The 18,295-nt window shown below is 36.4% G+C and overlaps 1 protein-coding gene across 5 annotated transcripts in view; it reads right to left on the bottom strand.

The window, feature by feature from the left end:
• Positions 1-18,295, bottom strand: part of LOC103032091 (ERC protein 2) — a 452,130-nt gene that overhangs the window by 84,612 nt on the left and 349,223 nt on the right. For all 5 annotated transcript variants that reach the window (XM_049485683.1, XM_049485682.1, XM_049485684.1 and 2 more), the window contains one exon: positions 1,220-1,287. In XM_049485683.1, coding sequence (XP_049341640.1) covers positions 1,261-1,287 — 27 coding nt within the window. In that variant the 3' untranslated portion in view covers positions 1,220-1,260. The remainder of the gene's footprint in view (positions 1-1,219; positions 1,288-18,295) is intronic.

Raw genomic sequence — 18,295 nt, 5'->3', positions numbered from 1 at the left:
TTGATCCACTGTGTTTTATTATCAAGTCTAAAGTCAGTGCAGTTTTGTTTTCCCACAAAATCTTACAGCACTTCATGCTTCCCTCTGCTACTGACAACTTTTATGTAGATGCGGATTTCATTTTCCAGCAGGACTTGGCACACTGCCCACACTGCCAAAAGTACCAATTGGTCTCATTTAATTTTTTTTTTTTTTGAGACACTGATTTTTGGGTTTTCATTGGCTGTAATCCATAATCATCAACAGTTAAAGAAAAAAAAAACACTTAAAATAGATCACTCTGTGTGTAATACATCTATATAATATATGTGTTTCACATTTTGAACTGAATTACTGTAATAAAGTAACTATTTAATGATATTCTAATTTGTTGAGATGCATTAATATTTGACCTATGACCACATATGAAAGTGACTCAAAGTTTAATTAAATACAATTACTTCTAATTAGTTAAAATCTTCTGATTTAAGTCAATAAATGATCAACTGCCTGATTTTAGATATTAGTAACCAGAGATTTGTAATTGTTTTTTTTTCTGGCCTATAATTTTCATGTCATTTTCACGAAATATTTTAACTATTATTAGCTATTTTTATTAGCTATATTTAAATGGTGCACATCCAGGAAATAAGATCTTAAAATAACTGGGCCCAGCTATGGCTATAATGACTATAACTATCAAAGCACATGGTAGAAAAAATGTGGCACTGCAGAATGTGAACATTCTTTTTATCTTATAGTAGTGACATACAATCTGGACTTTTAAAATGCTCTCCCCTGGAGATTTCTAATTAACAAGCCCAACCACACACACACATACACACACACACACACAAACACACACCAGGTAGGCTGGGGGCGTTAAACTTTACAGGTCTGTGTGGGTGTGTGCGCTGGAAGTCCTCTGGTTCTTCTCACTCTGTCGTTTTAATAACATATAAGCTGTAAAAAGGTTCATGGTTTGGGGAATATATAAATGTACAGGACTTTGCGGCTTAACAGTCGATCCAGCTCTGCTTAAAGACTAGCTTGGTTTCAGAGCGTACGTTTTTTTTAATGTTTCCTGAATCCGACCTCATGTATTTTAGCTGGCCACTGGGGGCAATTCCATTCTAAGGAAAGAGGTCCTGGGCCAAGTGGACCGGAAAAAAAAAAAGACTGGAGTTTCAACATTCTCCTCATCATCATCAGCATCACCATCAACGTCATCATTACTCACCCTTTTGAACGTGACAGCAGCATTGATTGCCTTGGCAACAGTCATGCCCAGATGCCCTCTTCATCATCCTAAAGGAAAGAGAAAACTGTGTGAGTAAAGTATAATAGAATACACACATGCCATAGCTCAATTCATCCAGCTTTTTCTAGTTCCAGTTTGACTGTACATGTTCCTCGGTATTCCACTGTGGGTATTTCAGCACGGTTATGTTTGTGTGTGCGTGTGTGTCTGAGAACATAAGATTATTGTAATACATTTAATATATATATATATATATATATATATATATATATATATATATATATAAAATCATTAATTTGGCCGCTAATTGCTTTGGGCTAAATAATGATTAAAGTTTCTCTGTTGGAATAAAAATAAAATAAAGGAAGCAAGATGGACTAAAGCGCCAAAAGTAATATAATATAATGCAAGAAGTAGCCATTAAAAGATGTGATAAGAGGCTCAGATTCCAGTAGACAAGCAGACTAAAGCACTGCCACTATGAACCACTCAACAGTCTATTTTCACACCTTGCTTCCGCATTGTTAAAATAGTGTTGGAGTTTATAAAATAATGGTGGTCTGGAAGTGAGGTGTGTTCATGTATATTTCTGGCGTGTTGCTATCTTGGCAACAAGAAAATTGAGTTGTTTAGAAGGAAACCACAACTACGCTATGTGTGGAGAAAAAGCCACAGCACACCATCATCCAAATCCTCATCCCAACTGTGAAACATGGTGGAGGGAGCATCATGGTTTGGGGCTGCTTTGCTGCCTCATAGCCTGGACGGATTGCCGTCATCAACGAAAAAATTAATTCCCGAGTTTACAAAGACATTTTACAAGAAAACTTAAGACCATCTGTCCACCAAATGAAGCTCAACAGTAATATAATATAATGCAAGAAGTAGCCATTAGAAGATGTGATAAGAGGCTCAGATTCCAGTAGACAAGCAGACTAAGGCACTGCCACTATGAACCACTATGGACACCCAAGACACATTGTGGTTGTGCTCATTACAATAGCGTTGGAGTTATTATTATAAAATAATGTTGGTCTGGAAGTGAGGTGGGTTCAGGTATATTCCGGGCATGTTGCTATCTTGGCAACAAGAAAATTGAGTTGTTTAGAAGGAACACACAACGCTATGTGTGGAGAAAAAAGGCACAGCACACCATCATCAAAACCTCATCCCAACTGTGAAACATGGTGGAGGGGGCATCATGGTTTGGGGCTGCTTTGCTGCCGCATGGCCTGGACGGATTGCCGTCATCAACGGAAAAAATGATTCCCAAGTTTACCAAGAGATTTAGCAGGAAAACTTAAGACCATCTGTCCGCCAACTGAAGCTCAACAGTAATATAATATAATGCAAGAAGTAGCCATTAGAAGATGGGATAAGAGGCTCAGATTCCAGTAGACAAGCAGACTAAGGCACTGCCACTATGAACCACTATGGACACCCAAGACAAGCTGTGGTTGTGCTCATTACAATAGCGTTGGAGTTATTATCATAAATTAATGGTGGTCTGAAGGTGAGGTGTGTTCAGGTAAATTTATGGCGTGTTGCTATCTTGGCAACAAGAAAATTGAGTTGTTTAGAAGGAAACCACAACTATGCTATGTGTGGAGAAAAAAGCCACAGCACACCATCATCAAAACCTCATCCCAACTGTGAAACATGGTGGAGGGGGCATCATGGTTTGAGGCTGCTTTGCTGCCTCATAGCCTGGACGGATTGCCGTCATCAACGGAAAAAATGATTCCCAAGTTTATCAAGACATTTTGAAGGAAAACTTAAGACCATCTGTCTGCCAACTGAAGCTCAACAGAGGATGGATGATGCAACAGGACAACGACCCAAAACACAGAATGTGTTTGTATATTGTTGTGACTTAGATGAAGATCAGCCGTGCATGGCCAGTCAGTGACGCATCTTTGAGATTTCTGTTTTTATGCGCCAAAAATCTGGAACACTTTACCACTAAATATTCGTCAAGCAACCTCTGTTACTATTTTTTAAGAAAAAGCTAAAAACATATCTTTTTACATTAGCTTTTAAATAGAAATTATTCTTAATATTCTACCCTTCTTATTATTTATATATTATAACTGTTTTATTGTGTGGTTCTGATTTTATTTTTACCATATTATTATCTTATTTTTTATTTTATAGCTTTTAATTAGATCTTATTTTATCTGTCTGATTTTTACTGTATTTTTATTCTATCATACGTTTCATTCATCTGTTTTGAGTATAATATTTTAAAAATGTTCATTTTATAATTTTTATTATTTTTGTATTTATTTATTTATTTATTTTATTATAATTTTTTTAATGCCTTGCTTGCTTGTGTACTATTTCTTACGTTCTTTCTCTTTATGTAAAGCATTTTGAGCTGCATTTGTATGTATGGAAGGTGCCGTATAAATAAAGTTTATTATTATTATTATTATTATTTTTATTATTATTATATTGCTAAAGGTAGCAATATGCCAGAAAAGGAAAATAGACAGTTAAGACATATAAGAGTATAAGATAAAAATAAGATAAGACAGAAAAAGGAGTATATTTGTTTAGTAGAATAATTGCTCTAATTAATAAATAATCACGGTTTAAAGTATTTTATACTTAAATTTCTAGTATACATACATGATCTATTAGGGGCTTTTCTCCTATTTTAATAGTGTCAGAAAAGTGCCTGGTGTTTTCTGGTGGGCTGAGATGGGTTAAGATGGGTATTGCGTAGCATGCCATTATGAGCTGGCAGCATTTAAACCATTAGGCATCTGAGATGTTCTTGAGTCTGCATGATTCATCACTAGCCTTATTGCTGTCATTAGGGGATTTGTGTCATAATGTATTAGCCTCGCTGACACTGAGCAAAGTCTTAGTGTTCATTCCAGCAGTTCATTTCAATGAGGCAATCTGCTCAGCTCATAAATTACAACTTAATCACGTCAGCCATTAGCCCACAGACATGCTTAAAAAGATCTGCTTACGGACAATAGAGCTGTTTATGATCGTCGTCTCATGCTCTCAATATCCAAAAGTGGGAACCCCTTCTAACAAATGCATTTAGTAGCTTTAAGTTGCACCTATTGCTGAATGAGATGTGCAAATGTACACATACAGCTAGTCTGTTCCAGAATCTCTATTTTATTCTATTGGAAACACTCCAATAGAATAGAATAGAGATTCTGGAACAGATAAAAATAAACATCATATCTTGGTGATAAAGGTGGATAAAAACAATGATATTGTATAGTGCCCTATATAATACTTTTGGGATGAGTTGATCCTCAGATATTCTGACCTTAATATAGCTCACGTCACTGCATACAATCATATACTCACAGCATTGCTTTTAAGAAAGTATAACTATCATGTAACATAGAAACACTAACAAAAGCATTGTCCAACCCATGTATACATATATATATATATATATATATATACGTATATACATATATATATATATATATATATATATATATATATATATATATACGTATATATATATATATATATATATATATATATATATATATGTATATACGTATATATATATATATATATATGTATATATATATATATATATATATACATATATATATATATATATATATATATATGTATACATGGGTTGGACAATGAAACTGTCAGACCTGATTTTAGACCACAATAATTTATTGTGGTGACGGACAGTTCTGGTGGAAACAGGAGAGTTGAGCTGCACATTGAATTCTGCCGTGATTTGGGCAGCCGTGGTTTTATGTTTATAGGAAACAATCCGGGTTAGCACCCGAACATCCCTTTCAGACAGCTTCCTCTTACAGCGTCCACAGTTAATCCTGTTGGATGTGGTTGGTGCTTCTTGGCTGTATGCTGACATTACCCTGGATACCGTGGCTCTTGATTCATCACAGAGACTTGCTGTCTTGGTCACAGATGCACCAGCAAGACGTGCACCAACACTTTGTCCTCTTTTGAACTCTGGTATGTTACCCATAATGTTGTGTGCATTGCAATATCTTGAGCAAAACTGTGCTCTTACCCTGCTAATTAAACCTTCACACTCTGCTCTTACTGGTGCAATGTGCAATTAATGAAGATTGGCCACCAGGCTGCTCCAATTTAGCAATTAAACCTCCCACACTAAAATGACAGGTGTTTCAGTTTCATTATCCAACCCTATATATATGTTAACGTGCTAATGATGCATGCAGCTAATCTGAAAACTTTAACATGTTAATTATTTTTAATGCAAATTAAGATGATCTTTTACTTTTGCTGAAGTTTATGCGCACTCTCTCTCTTTCACACACACACACAAACACAGACACACACTCATGGGGTCATGCTCACACAAACACACACATACAGCTATACTAGTGTTTATTTTCTCAATTAAAACTCTTAGTTAAGCTCAGAAACATAAAACATTACAGAATCATAATTTAAAAAGCATCAAAACTACTCAGAGATATTATTATACAGTAAATCTACCCAGAGATATTATAATACAGTAAAATAAAGGATCTAGTCTGCCAGGTGTATATTATCACACTACACCATTATTACTGTCCTCTTTCCAAAAATAACACTTATTCCTTTACTCACATTAAAATACCCATTATTAAAAGGTTAGTCTTGAGGAAGAAAACATGTGATTACCCAGATTAATCACATAATTCTATTCTGATTAATTGAATTTTTTTTTAAAACATTTTCTGCTTTTAATCAAATTATTTGAATATATTTGTATATTAATATGAAAGGACTGCAGTGTGTGTGTGTGTGTGTGTGTGTGTGTGTGTATTGAGATGTATTGTGGGTGCATGTCTGCAGTGTGTACACTGGTTTGGAATGTCTACAGAACGTGAGCATGTTTCCATTGAGCATCTTTGGCCAAGCAGCGGTCTCTCGTTCTTCATCATCATTAATCACACTGTCCTTCTCTTTTTCTCTGCCTCTCTCTGTCTTTCTCCCCCTCCCTCGTTCCGAAGAAAACAAATAGAGTGATTAATCATGTTCAGATAAAAGAGGCAGATAAAAGAAGGATGAGGATGAGTGTGTTTGAAAGAAAAACAGTCGCACCTCAGGAGCTCGGTCCTGACCTACGCCGAACTTCCCCACAGAGGTCAGAGGTTGAAGGATCACATATGGAGACGAGGAGCAGCAACACGAGAGAAAACTGATGTTGTGTGAAACTCTTCTTGCTTTTTTATTCGCTTCTGCTTCAATAACGTGATTTTGTGGAGCTGCTGCTTTTACTTGGAAGAAGTTTCTTTAATAAACAACTGATATTTTGTCTATATCGTGTAAGAATCACTTCATTTATGTGCATATTTGATCTGAATATATTTAAAAAAAGGAGTCAGCATAGAAAAAACTCCCAGAAACTGCTTTAAATTGACTTGACAATATAAATGCAAAAAAAAAAGCAAAAACATAATTATTATTTAGGCAATTATTTGCAATTGACTGAATATGAGTTGAATATGAGTTTTACTGAAAAGAGTTCAGCATGGAGGCATTAGGCTTTTATTACAATACATAATATAATTAACTTTATTGTTTAAAAGCATGAACAAAACTAAATGCGGAGACTGGGCATGTTCACAGGTAAAAATAACACAAATAATGATGAATAATTCATTTTTGGGAACTATTTGCAATAAGTGCTGATTTTCTTTTTCTCTTCTTTAATTAGTGAATACAAGAGAACTAACTCATTCTCTTGTATTCTTTCATCTTATCTAGAGCGACAGGTTATTCCTGTTACAGAGTTGGCCAATGTAGTGTTAGGAGTCTTGCTCAAGGACTCTTATTGGTGTAGCACTGCACAGTCACCCAAAGCGGGAATTGAACCCTAGGTCCACACATGATATGGTAGCTCACTGGCAGGTAGTGATGTTTTCCACTGGGCCACACCAACAATATATCTTGATAGGTTTTTTTATGTGCACTGCAAGTGACCTGATGAAGCTGACGACATGACGATGGGAGAAGCCTCTAATGGAGTGCTAATGATGTGCCAGCAAAATCAAAAATCTAAATTTTGCTCTTTTCAGGCAGTTTTCAGAACAGATGTGCACAAAGTTCAGAGTCCATGAAGTTCTGTTAACTGCTGGCAATAAGTAAAGTTTGCAGAATTTCATTTTCATGCAGTCTAAAAAAGAAATAAAAGAAAATATGTTTCTCAGGGTATAATGCTTAAAATTCCCATATGCACTCGAGCTCACATGTTCTAGCCTTTCTCGCTCCCTTCTGAACAACACCCTCTTTCTACTCCCTCCTCTCAGCTACCAACTTTATATTCACTCAGCCATACTCTCTCATACTTTCCCAGCATGTTCTACATGCCACTCGCTCTCGCAGTCCATTATACCGTATGCCATTCCCATCTGTACTTTTACAGTCGCACTGTAAAACGCGGCCTGAGCAGACTTTTACAAGCTCCTCTGTTATTCCCCATACCTTTAACAACATCTACATGCTTTCAAGCTTTCCAGTGCATTTTCATAGCTGGCCTCCATCTCCACAGCGGAGAGAGCTGCAGGCTTAGCCGGACCACTGTGGAGTCTATAAAGCTTGTCTCCATTAAAAATGCAGCAAAATGACATGCGGTGAAAAATATTTATGCAGGTTAATAACATCTGATATGAAACTTTATACATACAGTAAGTGCCGACAGAGTGCAGCAGGAGCTGCCACAGGTTTTATCGGGGGCTATGTAAACTATATAAAGTACATTCAGCAATATAAGTGCTACATGCTACTAAGTATGGCAATGGGTGGTGTGTACTGAATACGTGATGTGTACTGATGTATTAGAAACAGTGCACGTATCTACTACCATACTTTTACCAGTGGTGTGCAGTGAGGCCCTTCTAACCCTTCAGAGAAGGGGTGACAATAAATGCATGTAAATAATTACATAATTTTAATCAGGAAATATAGATTATAGTCATTGTAAGTGTAAGAATTTATTTTATAAATTAACTAAAATAAAAAAACAGCAACTAATTCAAAGCATTAGTCTGTGTTTTTTTAGTTGCTACAGGACTCTTATCAGACTGACAGCGGTTCTAACCAATCAAAGCTTTTTAAAATGGCTTCTGCCCCCTTGTGTCTGCTTGTGGACCCTTCTCCTGATTTTGAGAAAGGTGTAGTAATGAATCTATTAGCAAAGTCAAAGGACAGTCTAACCAATCAGATTCATGATTTTCACTCCGGGGCGGGGCCATGGCTGTGTAACCCCTTCTCAGCGCTGTGTTGAAGGTGTTACGCGTCGCTTAGTCATAAACGGAGCTCATGCTGGACTAATTCAATAGTTAGAGAACTATCATGGAATTGCGGCTGCAAATAAGACAGATATTGTGTCATATTATATTAAAAGGCCTTTTTAAAGGCTGTTTTTCAATGTGCAACTAATTCACAATAATAGGCCACCTGACTGGTGAGTTTTTGTGTGTACCTAATTTTTTGGCTGCCCTGATGTAATGTAGACATACAAATGAGTGATATTTGTTGAACGGTTGTACTTGTAGGTAAATTAAGCGTTGATTGTTGGGTCTATTGTATACTTTTGTAGTTTGTCGCTGTTGTATTTGTGGGCTGTTGATTTGTATTAAGTTAATATAACTAAGTCAAGAGAGTGAATATGTAGTTATTGTAATATTTATATACCCACTATATTCACTGCATGGCACTGCCTTTTACTACTGTATTTTTCATACTATAAGGTGAACCAGATTACATTATAAGGCGCCTTATCAATGAACATCTATGTTCTGGTCTATTTTCATACATAAGGTGTACCAGATTATAAGGAAAATTATGCAAAACTAGTAAGGAACATGGGTGTCACCATGTTTGTCTATTAATTCAGCAGGAGACCAGTAAAGCTAAACTAGGTTAACTGTAAAAACATTTTCTTTTAAAGTTGAAGGAGTGCTAGATGTTAATCTACACAAAGTTCTCTCTTGAAAACTGTTTATTTGGATGATTAAAGCACTTCCATTTATTTACAGTAAGCTTAGATTTGCCATATTCCACTAAGGCTAGCGTTTCAGTAAGCCAGGGTGATATTAGCTAGTAGTTTGTCCCACGTAGCTTGTTTTAAATATACTCACCTCTGAACTGTGAAAGCTAGTGCTTAGCGCAGTTAGTAGGTAATGCTAATGCTGCTCCATCAGTGCTAGCCAGGGTTAGCAGCAGGCTACAGGCCGATAATACTCACCTCGAAATGACAAAAGAGCTAGCGCTTAGCAGCTAAAATATGTAATCGAGACGTCCCTTGTTATATGATATCTGATAGTTGTCTTCTAATCTAAGTATTTGAGTAAGTATTTTTACAAATAAATGAATGTGACAATTGGCTGAAAGAAAGAAACCATTTAGTCAAACAAACTTTTGTTAAATAAAGTTTAATAAGAAAATTACATAAGGCGGAAAATATGTCAAAAGAAATGAGATTTGACTTTCAACTGCTTGAAATTTGCACTAGGAGTGGCATAAAGTTATCCAAAAGCAGTGTGTAAGACTGGTGGAGGAGAACATGCCAAGATGCATGAAAACTGTGATTAAAAAACAGGATTATTCCACCAAATATTGATTTCTGAATTATTAAGACTTTATGAATATGAACTTGTTTTCTTTGCATTATTTGAGGTCTGAAAGCTCTGCATCTTTTTTTGTTATTTCAGCCATTTCTCTCTTTTTGCACATAAATGCTCTAAATGACAATATTTTCATTTGGAATTTGGGGGAAATGTTGTCTGTAGTTTATAGAATAAAACAAAAACGTTCATTTTACTCAAATATATACATATAAATGGCAAAATCAGTAAAAAAAGATTCAAAAACTGAAGTGACCTCCTAAAGTTTTCAGATCTGTATAGATTTTTTTAATAGTTTGCTAAAATCACTATAAATAAATGTATTGTGCTATTTATTTATGCTATATCCTTGACTCAGCCAGGTATGAGAATATTTGGAATCTTTTTTTGAATAGGTGTGATTCCAGGATTCCATTTATATTACATGGTTGTTCACGACTACATCAAACTACATGTATAATCACACTTGTCCTTGTAATGATTATGGTAATGAGTATGGTAATGATGCTGAACACACCTTTCTCAGAAGGTAAAAGAGAGCCATATAAAAACACCAAAGCACCAAAGCCCTGACATAGCTGTGGTTTCACGCTTGAACCTGACAAGCTGCTAAAAGGCTAAAAGCTAACATCACTCTGCTTCAAAAACCCACACTATGACCAGAGTTAAACCAAACGCTCTATAAAGCAGCAGCTGTGTACTGTATGTGTAAGAGAGAGCATGTCCCCACAGTGATTCACTCCCAAAGAATCTGCTACACCTGGTGCAGAGCTCTTATTCAGCTGCTACGTGTGTGAATATCTACGTGTGCGTCCGTGGGACGTGCGTACAAGTGGGTAAATGCAGTCATTCATTCTTACTGTTTTATTGAGTTTCTCAATACGCAAATTTAGAAGCTTTGAACTTTGAATATGTTTGTAATTTGTTAACTTGGATCAGCTGCATTTAAAAACTGTAATAAGGTTTTACAGAAAGCAGCAGGCCTGACATGCAGGAATGAACAAATAAGTTAACTAGACAAAAAAAAAAAAATCAAATATATTGAGTTCATACTGTCTGCAATAAAATAAGGCATTTGTAAGAAGTCAGAAGTAAGAAGTTGTAAGAAACCACAATCTTTATTCAATGATAAATTCAGAAAATAAATGTAATTTACACTTTTCCCTTCATCCCAATTAATTAAGACTACTGTATTTTTCAGAGCAGATTATAAGACACACTATCATTTAATATAGATTTTTTGGTCTATTTTCATACATAAGGTGCTGTTTATTCGGGTGAGTAAAGGGCTTCTGTTTATTTACAGGAATCTTAGATTTTCAGATTCCCACTAAGGTTGGATGCAGCAGCATTAGCATTAGCGCTAAGTGCTAGTAAATGCTGCCCAACAGCGTTACACTGAGGAACCCTAAGTGTTCCAGTAAGCCAGGGGAATTTAGCTAGCGGTTCATTCCCCGTCTAATGCTAATGCTACAGGCCGATAATACTCACCTCTGAATAGCGAAACAGCTAGCGCTCAGCATGTTTAGTTGCTAATACTAATAGTGCTTTAGTCTTGATGTTGGAGAACTAAACTGAAACTCCTGTATAATGCTGTACTTCAGCTGAGTGGCTTTACTGCTCCTTAATACCTGACTGAATTAACTGAATTGTGGTAGAGTTTTTTTAACATAGTGAGAGGGACCATATGTTATCTGAGACAGTGTTAAATTGTTTTTATAAAGAGTTAAAATTAGCTGTGCATTCAGTGTCAGGAGTGTTAGTTAAGCCATAATGCTGGATGATCACCAGCCCACCTTATCCTTAACTACCCAACTCGTTCCAAAAGCTATGGTCATTTCAGTCATTCCACAGTTATTCTAGCAAATGTCTGGCATTAGGAATGATGTCAGTGGGTTCATGTTTATTCAGTAAAGAGGGTTGTAGTCTGTTGTCAATGTGGGCAACTTAACTAAAAAAAAACCATGGTGTTGTACATGTCACAGACCCTTTAAAAGCTGTGTGAAGTTCCTTTTACAGCACATTAACTTCCTAAGTTCCTAAGTGACATATAAGTGACTGAATGTCCTGAGAGCATCCTTACAGAAAGTGCATGAGTCTGTGTTTGTTCATCTAGCTCCTTTTAAAAGTGTACTTTTGCTTTAACTGATATGTTCCAACCAGTTTGACAACTTAAATGTCTTAATTCAATGTTTTAATGTGTTAATTTGTTTGCTAGAGACAACTATGAAATACAAGTTTTAGAATTTTGTTGTATCAAGATTTTAGTTCCCACAATAAGGCAAAAAAAATGAATACGCTTCTCTGTAAATTTATATAATAAAATGTAAAATTCAGAAATAGGTCTGAGCTCTTATAGGTTAAAGTAATTCATTTTTAAAAAAGGAACGTCCACAAATACTTTCATAATTCATACATATAGGATTGGTATTTAAGACAGGAACTAAGCCTAGTCGTTGTTTTTTTTTATTTTCTTTTTACTTCCAATTATAAATCTACATTCTTATTCTGCATAGTTCAGTACTAGTTTTAGTCTTTGTCTGGGAAACTGACAAATTTCAAGAAACTTAAGAAACAACAAACTGATGGATATCTGCTGGAGTAAAAGTAAACCTTTTTACTTCATTTTTTTAAATTAATGATTCTCTAATAGTACCCTAAATCATCTTCTGAAAAACACCTGGATTCTTCCTTTAGAAACAGCCTTAGTTACATAAGACATATTTAAAAATAATGGATGAATGGTGCAATAGCAACAGCAAGGTGTTATGTTTAGAGATTGTTTGACCGCAGAGCTTTATCTATGGGTGGGCTGGCGGGACTCCCCCAGCGGTTTGCACGTCTATGAAGACAGGAAAGGGGCTCTCCCTCTTCTGAGGGTTTCCCCAGACTTCCATAAATCGCACTGTTATTACTGCCTTATGACGGATGGAAGAGTGTGTGTGTGGGGTGTGTGCCAGTGTGTGTGTAAGTGTGTGTATGTGTGAGTGCGCAAGAAAGAGAGTGAGAGCGTAATTAATCTTTCTGCCACTTGATATGATTATGCCCTGTCAGGTGTGGTGTCTGGAACATAGCCTTCACACACCTCTCTTAGTTGCGCACACAAACAGCAGCCATGATGACAGCTAGCTTTCTCACAACCCAGCCGTTTGTTTGTCCTGAGGAGAGCTGCAAAAAGATACACATGAAGCCTGTTTTTATGTGTTTATATATCCAAACGCATTTGAATTAAATAAAGTATCAACGATCAAAGGTGGGGATTTCTTAAATGTCAATGCACTTAAATCACAGCGGTGAAAAACTCCCTCTATCATGCAGGGCGTTTCAATGCATTTAGAGGCTCCAATTTAAAATAATATTACCACCTTAACAGGCCAGGATTTTTGTCAATTGTCTGTCTGACATTACACCAATAAATCTAGAGGATTTCTATTTAAGCATCACATAAAAAGCTCTTGTTTGGGTGCAGAGTGGTCCAGCGGTCTAAAGCGCTGCCACTATGAGCAGGAGGTCGTAGGTTCGAACCCCAGCTCATGCAGCTTTTCCATCAAGCTGCCGGCGCTCAGAGGGAGCAAAATTGGCCCTGCTCCCTCCGGGTGGGTAGATGGCGCTCTCTCCCCACATCAGTCCTAGGGTGATGTCTGCAGCACAGGGCGCCTGTGAGCTGATGTATCAGAACCGAGTCGCTGCGCTTTCCTCCGAGCGCGCTGTGATGCTACTCGGCAATGCTGCATCAGCAGCAGCTGGAAAAGTAGCAGTGGCTGACTTCACATGTATCGGAGGAAGCATGTGCTGTGTTGGGGCATCATTAGTGATGGGGGAGTCCTAATGAGTGGGCTGGATAATGGCAGTGTAAATTGGGGAGAAAATGGGAAAAATTAGAAATAAAATGATATATATAAAAAAAGCTTTCATGTTTGATAAGGAATATCACTGAATAATTGTAATTGTAATAGAAAATATAACAAAATATTTAAGTAAATCTGCTAACGTCAAAATATAATGAAAAAAATCATAAAATTGGCTCTTTCCTGAACTTCATTTTAAAATCAATATTTTCCTCAATACAAATCAAACAGTTCATGTTTATGTTTGTCTAGTTTTTACGTCTTTTTTTCAAACCTGCAGAATTTGGGTTGATTCCTGTTGGAGTCATGAAGGAGATTTCAAAATCCCATTAATTTTCAGAATGTAGAGAAAAAGGGTTTTGTACCACCATATTAACAGTCTGTTACTAGCATTATCTGCAAGGCAGGTATCTCACACAAACATGATTCTATCCTACCTGCTGCTAAATTACCCCATGTATACACATAAGCACCTAATTTATCCAATGTAAATAATCCCTTCCCAGACATCCCAAGTTGCAAAAATTAATTTTAGGCCACTCGTTCTAGATTCTGGGAGATTTCATCGGACTTGCGGGCATCAGAAAGCCATTATTGATATGTGGTAGACTCCCGCAATTTCCGGGAGACTTGGGAAGTCTGACTTCCTTTCACTTCTTTTATTTTGGCTTCATGATTGCTGAAGGTTCATATTTTACAGGATGCAGGAATGACGAACCTGGCTGGCTGGCTACTGTCAGTAACTAGTGGGAGGAGCATCTTTAAGGGGGATTCTGATGTACTTTTCTGCATTTTGACCCTCACAGAATTTAAAGGGGAGCTCACACAGTTTGTCATTGCATTTGATTCATAACCAGTCATTTTCTGGGGGTTGTCTGGGAGCCCCATGCCAACTTGAGTTCCTAGAAAATGTATTGATTTGCTTGCCCTGTTGCAATCTCTAGCAGTGATATCAGGGTAGTGTTTGGTTATTTGTTGATAAGACATGATTTAGTATAATGCCTACCTAAAAATATATTTTTTAAACAAAAGATACATTCTTATTAGTGCAATAATAATATAGTGCTAAAGTTCATCACAAATCCAAGGCTATATTTTTAATGGAGGTATGCGTAACATCAAATACTCTAGGCACTTTTCAATTCCTAGGCACTTTTTCATTCTTACATTCGATTAAAAAAAACACGTTACATCAAAAAGAAAAAAATATGATTCTACAAAAAAAAGCATGAATTCCATGCATAACATATAAAAGAAACTCAATTGGAATAGGCTGGTGCAGTACAGTTTACTGAAGTCATCTTTTGCTTGTGAGAAACTACCTTGGGTGATAGACGAAGAGAAAAAAGTGAAATAAGTATAAATACATCATAAATATCTAGATAGATAGATAGATAGATAGATACATTTAGCTGAGAAGTCTTAATAGTAAATAAACTTAAGTATACTTAATGCACTTTATACTTTATTATATATACAATACTATGCTGTTTTAAACTCGACAGAATACATTTTTCCACACACTGTGTATAAGAACTGTCTTTCCTTCAGTTTAATAGAGTTTAATAGAGAGTTCCACATTATAAAACCCCTACAAGTGGAATGCAGGGCTTTTATCAGATCTTCAGTGGTTCGCCTGCTCCACGACATGGAATGCACAGGAGCAGAGTGATGGAAAGCCATCAAAGAACTGGCTGAGAAAATGGAGATATGCAGCTTTTGAAGAAATATAGTTAAGCAATTAGGCATAGGAGTGTTATAGGGGCTAAATAACACTGAGGGCATCAGCAGGGGGTGGCAAATAGAGATGCTTGCCATTGCTCCACCACCAGGAGATGGTGGTTAACAGGGGTTAAAGATGTAAAACATCCATGATGGTGGTCCTAATTTGCCATGTTATAAAATTAAAAACTAAAATTAGCAGCTGTCCACTGGGATTGCATTAATAGGCCTTGGGCCTTCATGACCCTCAGGGTAGAAAGAGAGAGAGAGAGAGCAACAAAGAGAGACAGAGCATAAGAGCGAGTGCCAGAGAGTCTTCAGCACAGTGACAGTTTGTGGACAGTTTGAAGGAAAATGTATTGTAGGTGAATCTTTAGAAGTAGAGCCAGACTTTAGAGCACTTCAACACGTTTTTCAACCGTTCGTTTCTTGGTAGTAGTGCCTTTATGGAAACTTTCATGGCTGGTGGTCTTCATAAGCCACATAATAAAAGTAAAAACTAAAATTAGCAGCTGTTGACTAGGACTGCATCAATAAGCCTTGGGCCTCTCCAGTTGACCCTTACCAGTTGTGCTTTCTTGTCGCACCGCTGGTATGTACTAACCACTGCATACTCTGAGAACACCGTAAAAGACCTGCCATTTTGGAGAAGCTTTGACCCAGTCTGACCCCATGTCAAAGTTCAGCTCAGATTATTACGCTTGCCCATTTTTCCTGTTTTTAAACATATCAACTTCAAGAACTGACAGTTCACCTGCTGCCTAATATATTCCAGCTCCTGACAGGTAGCACTGAAACAAGATACGACTGCTGTGTCGAATCCACTTGTGCAACACCAGTCAAACACACACTAACACATTTAGGGATGGGTATCACTTTAAAATATGCAATACTGATTTTTCTTAAGGGTAATAAAAAAATATATAGAAAAATGATAATTACTCTCATAAGTAATCTTATTCTAATACTGTCACCATGAGAGGCTCTATCTTTTTGGATCTTGTTAGGACGAAAGCTTGTATTTAGTTTGTGTTGCTTTAATAAGAACAAAAACAACAACTTAAACTATAATTCTTTTTTATAAATCTTTTAATAGGAGTTATTGTTAAGAAATATGAGCATTGATATACTAAATTTTATTTAGTTTTGTTAGATTTTTTTGTCTACTATTTCTGTGCTTTTATTTTGGATATTGTTTAGTTTTTTTCACCCATTGATTTTGTCTTGTTTCTCTACCTTCCTGATTTATTATTGATTTTTCCCCCTCTTTTCTCATTCCCTCAATAAAAATATTTGAAAAAAAAAAAGAAATATCAGTATAAAATGCTTGTTCTTTTCTGACTGATGTTATCATATGCTATTTAAGTCACTTAAAAATTAATTTAAAAAATTACAATTATGATGATATTTTTTAATGCTGAAATTTCCCTGTATTATTGTGAAAAGCAGTAATAATAGTCTAGTGTGATTTAAGTCTGGAGTCTTTTTACTGTATTATAATATCTCAGAATAAAGACAGAGAAGAAAAGAGAGAGAGTGAGTGTCTGAGAGTCTTCAGCACAGTGACAGTCAATTTGAAAGAAAAAAGGTGTGGTTGAATCTTAAAAAGTAGAGCCAGACTTTAGAGCACCTCGGCATCTTCACTGGCATGTTTATGCTCATTTCATGCAAAATATCAGAAAGAGGCACCAATTTTTTTTACCTTTCTGTTTTTGGTAGTACCAAACATTTTGTTTGGTGTCTTTTTGGTATCAAATTTTGATACTAAGCCCAAAACACACATCATCTTGTCAGTATGACTGCACCCATTGTCCATTGTCTTGGTAGTTTTAGAATTACAGACTGTACTCTTGTATCTGTTTGTTCACATACTGTACTATACTCCAATTATCCTGTTCTTAAGTAGTCAGGACGCCCACAGGACCACCATGATGGAGGTGTGTTAGTACAGTTTAAATAGCCAACAGCTTTCTGTAGGCACTGATGAGAAACTATAGGATGACCAACACAAATTATACAGCAATAGATTCAGAGCTTCTGTCTCTATTTCTGTCTCTGACTTTACTTTATCTACAAGGTAAAGAAGCTACTGTAGGTAGGAGTGTGCAATAGAGTAGAGGAAAGTGATTTAAACCCAGTGTTTAAAAACTCCAGCAGCTCTGCTGTATCTGATCCACCAGCACAACTAGACCACCTACTCTGTGGTGGTCCATCCTGCGTTAAAAAAAGAAAATAAAGCATGCAGAGAAACAGAACTACAGACTACAGTCTGTTAGGACTACATGGTCAGTGGAGTAAGACTGTATGACCCCACATCCTGAAATATTTTAAACATTTTTATAAAAAAACATTATGTGCTTGTGTGGTATGCCATTTTTTCTATGGGTCCATTCCGATATCAGTAGCACCCACATGCTCCTAATCACACAATCAGGCGAAAAATCCCTTTCTTTCCTTTGGTCGTTTATGGATAAATTCCCCTCACTGTGAAGGAATTTGGAGTCGATCTAATCTATGGTGCACTTTAATCAAAAACGCTGAATAATGGTGGAGCAATGCTGATTACAGCCGGTTACTGGAACTAGCTCTCTACTTATTGCCAGAATAGGAGAGGTTTGAGTGTAGTCAAGGCAAGTCAAGTCAGGTTAAATTGCAAAGTCAGCATTCAAGCTAATAAAATATCCAAGGATCTACTTAAAGTGCGGCACCAACCACACACTCATCTCCCAAGCATCAACCTGAAGCCGTGCACTGAGGAGGAGCCGTAAGACGGAGAAGCCTAAAGTCTACAGAATGCAGTTTCTAGTTGATGAATCAATTAAGGTTAATAAATTATATACATTTTATATATACAAGTTACACTTATAAAGATAGCACCT

The sequence above is a fragment of the Astyanax mexicanus genome, chromosome 12, assembly GCF_023375975.1.
Source record: "Astyanax mexicanus isolate ESR-SI-001 chromosome 12, AstMex3_surface, whole genome shotgun sequence".
Lineage (NCBI taxonomy): Eukaryota > Metazoa > Chordata > Actinopteri > Characiformes > Acestrorhamphidae > Astyanax > Astyanax mexicanus.
Note: the sequence above shows the minus strand (reverse complement) of the source record. Positions and strands in the feature narration are given on the sequence as shown.